Source organism: Macrotis lagotis, chromosome 7, assembly GCF_037893015.1.
Source record: "Macrotis lagotis isolate mMagLag1 chromosome 7, bilby.v1.9.chrom.fasta, whole genome shotgun sequence".
Lineage (NCBI taxonomy): Eukaryota > Metazoa > Chordata > Mammalia > Peramelemorphia > Peramelidae > Macrotis > Macrotis lagotis.
Genome location: NC_133664.1, coordinates 87,155,407 through 87,163,709, shown reverse-complemented (window position 1 = coordinate 87,163,709; position 8,303 = coordinate 87,155,407). Strand labels below are relative to the sequence as shown.

General features: G+C 49.6%; 1 protein-coding gene across 1 annotated transcript; it reads right to left on the bottom strand.

The window, feature by feature from the left end:
- Window positions 1-1,268: 1,268 nt before the first annotated feature.
- MNX1 (motor neuron and pancreas homeobox 1) lies at window positions 1,269-7,471 on the bottom strand. Its single transcript, XM_074195082.1, has 3 exons — window positions 6,682-7,471; window positions 3,229-3,389; window positions 1,269-2,550 (listed from the first exon to the last, which is right to left on the bottom strand). The coding sequence occupies exons 1-3, from the start codon at window positions 7,274-7,276 to the stop codon at window positions 2,197-2,199; spliced, it is 1,110 nt and encodes a 369-aa protein (XP_074051183.1). The 5' UTR covers window positions 7,277-7,471; the 3' UTR covers window positions 1,269-2,196.
- Window positions 7,472-8,303: the final 832 nt, after the last annotated feature.

Genomic DNA, 8,303 nt, shown 5'->3' with positions numbered 1-8,303 from the left:
TCACCAAGAGTGGAGGAAGCTGGAAAGATCCTATCTGACTCCTTTATACGCTTCTCAGCTCAAGTCCTGTTCCTGCTCCCAGTGCTATTTGGGAATCCAAAGTTTGTGACTTTGGTTGGACTGGGAACCCATGCAGCAGCAACCACAGGCTTTTTGATCCAGGGTTTCTGTCGTCCATGTGCATAGCACATGGCCAGCTGCCCTTCTGCAGCCCCTGTGTGATTGATGAGACACATTGCAGAGGTTTATTAATCCAAAGCCATTGCAGTTCCAGTGTGAAATGTATCTGCAGTTTGACTGGCTCTCCTCACGTTTGTTCGCCTGCAAATTTGCACAGATCTGAGAGTGAGCTTTTACCAGTTAAGCAAAGGGAAGGAGAGGAAAAGATGCAAAGAGGTAGGAAGAATCCATTGGACATTAAAATCTTGATAGAGGATAATTAACTTCAGAAAAGCAAAAAAGGACAAAAAAAACTGGTCTAAAAATAAAACCAACCCAATTTTAAGTGATTTTAAAATAATTATGAAAAATTCAGAGGGCTAAAGAAACACTCAGATAAATACAATTTTTAAAAAATAAAGATTACAAAAGGGTGAGATGGGGTAGGTCATTCTTAGTCCATGCTGAGTCTCTGCGGCTTCTCCAGGTCAAATATCATTCAGCTGCACAACACAAAATTGCTCACTTCCCTTTCAGAAAGGTAGCCAAGGTAGGGAGGTACCTAAGCCAGCACCTAAGGATTTCCCCTGATGCTCTGGGATATATCTCTAAGCTCTCATCTTAGTTTGCAATTCTGATTTTATCCTCCCTGTTCTCGCCCTCACTCAGCAGTTCAACACACAAAAGAACGTTACACAATAGAGGCCGAAGTTGTGACCCTTCATATGTTCATTTCAAGCACAGATAAAATGGCAAAACTTGCGTGGTGCTTTTTTTTCTTTGTCTCTCTGTAGTGAGAGGGTTTGTAACCTGGAGCCTCTGGTTTTTGTTTTTTTGGTATTTTGGTAATTCCTTAAATATTTGTTTGTATTAATATGTATTTTAACACTTATTTTTTTATAAAATTTAAATTGTATTATCAACATTTTAATTTTGTTTAAAATATATTCGGAGAAGGGATCCTATGGACCATTCAATGGTCAGAGGGAGCCTTGACATAATAAAGAGGAGTCCTATTCTAGGACTGGGAATGTAAGAGGCGCTTAATAAGGGCTTGTTGAACTGAATTGGATCACAGTCTTATCTTTTAATCCAGATTTACACTCGGATCTAGTATAAAACCAATTTATTTTACATTCCATCATGGACGATGGGAGAAGCTAAATAATAATTTAGCATGCATAAGTAGAGGTATCTTTTTATATAAATACAATATACAAAAATAAAGACAGTACAGTCTTGAGATTTCCAGCAGTTTGAACGTTCATGACATAGTTTGGTTTTTTTTTCATGACACATAATAAGCACAAAACATTTTTTCAATACTCAGCAAAAGAACATCGGTTCCACGGTTCAAGTTTTAAATGTCTCTTAACACTGTGTGGTAAGTTTTCTCTACTTGGTGGGGAAATGTGACGGTCTCCTATACATTATGGGACCCTTTCTGACATCTCACTCCCACCCCCCTCTTACTCAACCACCACAACAAAATTAAATAAAAACAAAGGAAAAAAATTCAAGTTTGAACGTTCCCCTGGATTTCCTTTTTTTCCCCTTCAATAGCAGCCGAAGCTCTGTAGTCAAAAACGTCCCAAATTTCCAGGGATTTCAGGTTCCTGGGGGGCGTAATGGGCGGGGTGGGGGAGGGAGTCCCCAGATCTTCATCCATTTGTCAATGACAGCAGCTGGATTTACCAATTCCCCCCGAAAGACAACTCTGGGCTGCAACCCCGCGGAAAATGGGGTGGGAGGAGGCAAGAAAACAGAAAAATGGAGATGAGAACTGGGGAGCAGGGCTGAGACAGTCAAGGAAAGAATGATCCTTTCCCCCTCACTCCCGACTCCTCCTCTCCTTTTCTGGATAGAGAAATCGGGATAGCAGGTTGCTGAATGCAAGGAACTCTGTCAGCTTCCCAAGTCCTGGATGTGCCCAGGTCCAACTGAACCCGGAGGACGCTCTGTCAAATTGGGGGGGGGGGTTGGGAGGTCGAGGTTGCCCACCACCTCCTTCCCACCCCAGCAGGCTGCAGGGGCTCTTCACTGGGGCAGGGGCTGATGCCCAGGCCCCACGGGTCTTGTGTGCGGAGAGTCGTCCTCAGAGGAGCAATCAGAGGAGTGGGCCACATTATTGTTCTTGTAGGAGAAATGCCCTTCCTCCTCCTCCTCCTCTTCCTCTTCCTCGTCCTCCTCTGGGTCACTGTCCCTCAAGTCCCGCAGACGTCGGCTGTTGCTCTTGTCTGAGGGAAGCAGCAGGTCCTCCTCTCCCTTTTCCTCCCCTCCTCCACCTTTCCCTGCACCCCCCTTCTGCTTCTCAGCCTCCTGAGCCGCCTGTTCCTTGGCTTTTTTGCTCCGTTTCCATTTCATTCTCCGGTTCTGGAACCAGATTTTCACCTGAAGGAGACAAACAGAAGGCCCCCGAGGTTAGCAGGGCCGATTTGGGTTCTCACCCCAATTCTTTTTTGGAAAGTTTCCTTCCCAGGCAATGCTGCTGTGGCCTTAACTTTCTTACAGCCAATCTGTAGCCTCGGGACTCCCTTGCTACTAACTAGAACCAGAGCGATCTGCATCATGTCTTGCTTTTAAACCTCACCCGGTTTCAATGAAAACCTGACCCTGGACAAACTAACCTACCAGCCTTCCATCTTGGCCCTCAAACTTTCCTTTTTCTTTCATTACCCTTTCTCCCTCAACCATGAGTTGTCTTGTTAGAACATCTCTCTCAAGTCCTTTTCCTCGATCCCACCTGTTCCCAGAGGAGAAAGCAAATTGCAGGGGCAGTACAGTTAGAGAGAGGCCAGATGACTAAGTAGTTTAGGAGGAAAGGAGTTCCAAACTGCTGCCTTCACTCGGGCCAGATGGCCCGAGATGAAGTGTGTCTGACCTTCAGAGTGACAGTCTGAAAGAAAGGGCCTTCTCTCAAAACCTGGTGTTTCCTGGCCAAAGCTTGCTTTTCAGCATGCTAGGGATATCTGCAAAGGAGAGGGGTTTGTATGCAGTGGGAGGGGGAGGGGGCCCTCTGCCCGGAGAGAGAGTGAGGGTCAGCAAAGTGAGAAGATCCGAAATGCCTACCTGGGTCTCCGTGAGCATCAGTGACGTGGCCACCTCGAAGCGCTTGGGACGAGATAGGTATTTGTTGAGCTTGAACTGGTGCTCTAGTTCCAGTAGCTGCTGGCTGGTGAAGGCAGTTCGGGGCCGACGGCATTTCCCCAGAAGGTTAGACTGGGCCTGGGCTACAAAGAACAAGGTGGGGAGGGGCCAGAGGAGAATCAGTGGAAGAGGGAAGTGATAAAGGCTCTCAGAGGAACTAGATTCCATCCTTTCCCCAAACCAACAAATGCTCAAAAGCAATAAATATTCAGTTTAGTCCTCAGCCTTCCGATGGAGGCTCCAGATCACAAGACTGACTAACTCCTTCTCTCTTATGTAGCTCCTTCTCTCTTATGTTTTCACTCCTTGCTCATTCTCCAAGGACCTGAAAACTATTTCCTGCTAACAGCTCATAGCCATCCGGATTCAAAGGAAAAATCCAGTTTTTTTTAAATCATTTTTTTCTGTCCCTGGTAGTTCTGTCAATTTGCAGGTGACTTTGAGAGAATATTCTGAAAAGAAGTACAGAAACGACTTACTGCCTATCACTAACACATACAGATAGAGATATCCTTTCTTATCCCATTGGGTAAAAACCAAGACTGTGGAAAACTCAGCCAGTCGGGGACCCAACTCCTTCCTAAATCTAGCGCCGGCCTCTATACTGGGTGATTTTGGTCACAAATAAACTCCACTTCTCCCTCTTTGAGTATTAAAGGGGTGTGTGGGCCCGGGAAGGGAGAAGGTGCAAAGAAAAGCCTTTTCTGTTGAACTCGCATTACGCAAATTAAAGACCCAACCTGTCTGTGCTGCCAGGGCTTAACTGGCTATTTGAAACAGCGGTTTTATTTACATAATTTCGCACGGTTACATCACAGGGAATTTTATGACCTCAAAATGAGACTCCCCTTGATTTCCCAGGAGCCCGACAAGTGGTAGACAATAAAAGAAGGAGAGAAAAAGAAAGGAAAGAAAAGAAAAAGGACTGGGGATTGGGGTGGGATGAGCTCAGTCTCCCTTGGGAGTGACAATTTGCTTTATTTAAAAAGGTCCACGCCCCTCGCTTTAGTTACACAAGGCCCTGAATTCCCAATTTGACAATACATTAGAACTTTAATTAAAGCGAGGGCTCCGAGGGGACCACTTGAGAAATTGCAATGGAGTGGGAGATGAGGAAAGCTACTTAGGGTAAACGAAACAAGTTTCCAACAGTCGAAGAAAGAGTTGTCTTTCGGAATCTGTTTCAATCCTTCACTCGCTTTCAAAAGGGTATCTCAAGTGTGTTTTCTGTCCCTAAAGGGAGAGGACGCTTCTATTTTTAAATTTAAATTAATTTAAATCATTAAGGATAAGGATTGGGGTGCAGGGGGGGCAACTTCCAGACAGGTTTGAAGGATATATTCCTACCCTAACCAACGGAGGGAGAAACTACCTGGTGAGTGATTTTACTTCTCATTATATAGATTTTAATGAAAATTCCAGGGTTATCTCAGGGAGGCAAGTTTCTGATCTTAATGGTTCTGTAAGAAAGATATTAATCCTCACCACGACCATCATCACCCCAACTACAATGATTAAGTATCTCCAAACCCAGATATAAATGGAAAACGTATGTAGGGGGAAAGGACTGCATGGTGTTGGTTTTGCTTTTTAATGGTGATCGAATCAAAAAAAGGTGTTGGGTCAGAAATCTGGCCCAAACTCAGAGCTCTCTGAAGGTTGCTGTCCCCAACATAATTGACTGCTTTCCCCCATTTCTTGAAATCCACTATTTCTTCTTTGGCTTTTGGAAAGGGCGGGGGGGGGGGGAAGTGCCTCAAAAGAATAAAAATCTTCGAATTATGCAGGAAAAAGTGGTAGGAGAGAGAAAGCGGTTTTATTACCTCATTTGGAGCTAACCTGTTAAAAGGGCCAAGGGGAAAAGGCACTAGTGTCCGGTGAACAAATAGTAACCCAGTCGGGATTTTCTCACCGTCCTGCGATTTTTTTTTTCCCAGTCTCCATTATCACTGCCCTTCTCAGTTCAGTTACAATCAAGCTTCCCTGAAAAGGAGGCAGAATTCTGGCACGTTTTTCTTTCCTAGGGTTTTTTTTTCTCTTTTCCTCAGGTCTACATCTTCTTAGTCTAAACAAACCCATTCAGACGAAAACAATGGGTGCTTTTTTTTTGTTGTTTAGGCGTACGGTCGCGGGAAAAAAAATAAATAAATACTATACACCTTCCTATCCTTCTGGCAGGGGGCTAAGTAAACCTACACCCTAGTGGACTGAAGGCTTTGCCACTGGCAAAGGATCTGAGCTAGGGATCTGCAGGGTGGTTTAAAAGTCTATGTAGTTAAAACTCAAAATGAATAAAATGTTTAATAAAAAAAAATCTGCAATTTGGATCAATGTACAACATGGAAACAAAGTAAAGAGTGACAGATTGCTTTCCTTGGCGGGGGTCGGGGGGGAGGGAAGGAAGATAAGGGAAAAATTGTAAAACTCAAATAAATCTTTAATAAAAAATAATCTGCAATTTGGATCAATGGAAACAAAGTAAAGACTGACAATCTGGGGGGGAATAAGATTGGGGGAAAATTGTAAAACTCAAATAAAATCTTTAATAAAAAATAATCTGCAATTTGGATCAATGGAAACAAAGTAAAGGCTGACAATGGGGGGAATAAGATTGGGGGAAAACTGTAAAACTCAAAATCTTTAATAAAAAATAATCTGCAATTTGGATCTATGGAAACAGTAAAGACTGACAATCTGGGGGAGATAAAATTGGGGGGAAATTGTAAAACTCAAAATCTTTAATAAAAAATGATCTGCAATTTGGATCAATGGAAACAAAGTAAAGACTGACAATCTGGGGGAGATAAAATTGGGGGAAATTGTAAAACTCAAAATCTTTAATAAAAAATGATCTGCAATTTGGATCAATGGAAACAAAGTAAAGACTGACAATGGGGGGGATAAAATTGGGGGGAAATTGTAAAACTCAAAATCTTTAATAAAAAATGATCTGCAATTTGGATCAATGGAAACAAAGTAAAGACTGATCATCGGGGGCGGGGAATAAGATTGGGGGAAAATTGTAAAACTCAAAATCTTTAATAAAAAACGATCTGCAATTTGGATCAATGGAAACAAAGTAAAGACGGACAGATTGCTTTCGGGGGGGGGGGCGGAATAAGATTGGGGGAAAATTGTAAAACTCAAACAGAATGTTTAATAAAAACAATCTGTGTAGCAAGGGGTGCCCCGGGCCGTTTGGCCCGGCCCCTGCCCGTCGGCCGGTCCGTCCGCTCAGGTCGCTCCGGCGGGGCGCTCGGGGTCTAGGCGGGGCCCCCCACAAGGGCCCGGTGCCCGCTTGCCTCGCTGTGGCGCAGGTGGGCTCGAGTGCCCTCGCCATGCCACGAGAGCCGCCAGTGCGCGGCCGGTACTCACAGTTGAAGTCGGGCATTTTGGGCAGGATCATGCCGGCGGTGGAGGCCCGCAGCCACTGGTCCAGCTGGAAGGTGCCCGCGCTGAGCTTGATGGGGTCGGCGGGGTGGCTGGGGTGGGCGCCCTGCACCTGGGAGTAGGAGTAGGAGAGGGCCGGGTGCTGGCCGGCCAGCGCGGCCGAGTAGCCGTACACGGGGTGGCCGTACAGGGCCGCCTGGCCCGGGATGCCCGCCCCGCCCTGGCCCGGGTGCAAGCCCAGCGCCATGCCCGCGGCGGCGGCGGCGGCGGCGGCGGCGGCCGCGGCGGCGGCGCCCGGGTGGTGGTGCGGGTGGGCGGCCGCGGCCCCGCCGCCCCCGGCGCCCCCGGCGCCCCCGCCGCCGCCCAGGAAGCCGGGCTTGGGCAGCAGCCCGCAGGGGGCGGGCAGCCCGCGCGGCGGGGACGGGCTGTCGGCGCCGCCGGCGCGGGGCTCGGCCGAGGGCGGGCTGCGGCCGCCGGAGGAGGCCGCCACCAGGGCCAGCGGGGCCGCCTGCGCCGAGGCGGCCTTGGGCGGGTCGACCGCTAGGAGGGCATCGATCCGGAAATTTCTGGACTTCTCCATGGGTCCTCGCGGGGCCGCCGGCGGAGCGCCTTCGGGTCGCTGGGGCTTTTGCTTCGGGTCTTTGGCCTTATTCTCGGGGCGGCTAGCGGCGCGGGGGCACCATGGCCGGGGCCGCCGCTGCCCGCCCGCCCGCGCCTCGCGCAGCCCGAGGAGCCGGCCGGGAGAGGCTCCCGGATCCCCGCGAGCCGCCGCCGAACGCCGCTGCCGCGATAGGAAGAGCCGCGCTCCGGCGCGGCCCACTTGTAGCTCAGCGCGGCCTCTCATTGGCGGCCCGGGACACCCCGGCCCCGGGGGGTGGGGGCGGCGCCGCGGCCGCGCCCCCCGGATTGGCCGGCGGCGACACCTGTCAACGTCTCCGGGGGCCGGCCCCGCCCCGCCGCCCCGCCCCCCCCCCCCCCCCCCCCCGCGGGAAAGCTGGCGGCTGCGGCCGGCGACCCTCACCCGGGCCCGGCGCGGGCTGACGGGGCCCCCCGGGAGGCGGCCGCGGGCGCGCCCAGACCCTGCCTTCTGGCTCAAGGTCACCCAGCTCGCCAGTAGCGGAGTGGAGGTCCGGACCCCGGCTCCCCGAGGAGGATGAGGATGAGGGTGATGCGGGGAGCCAGGATGCCCGCGCCCCTGGGGGCTCGGAGGGTCCCGCACGAGGCTGACTCAAATAGGGACCAGACGGAGCATGCCCTGCTTTGGGGGATCACACCCCCGCGGCCACCGAGGAAAGGGGCTTCTTTAAGAGGAAGCTCATTCCGGAGCTTTCTCTCTCTTCTGCTCGTTGGAAATCACACCGATCTGACGAGAAATGAGACCAAAGCCACTGGTGTTAGGGGGAAGGGGTGGGAGCAGCATGCCTTCTTCATCCATGGAGCCAGCCCCTTTGGGGTGCAAATCATTTCCTCTTGGGAGTTTTAAAAATCATCAAAATGATTTTATCTTTAGCATCTTACCTGCTTCACCCTATTTTCTCCCCAAACACTCTGCCGTACGCCGATCCCCGGTTTTTTTTTGTACTTATAGATTTTATTTTGAGTTTTAC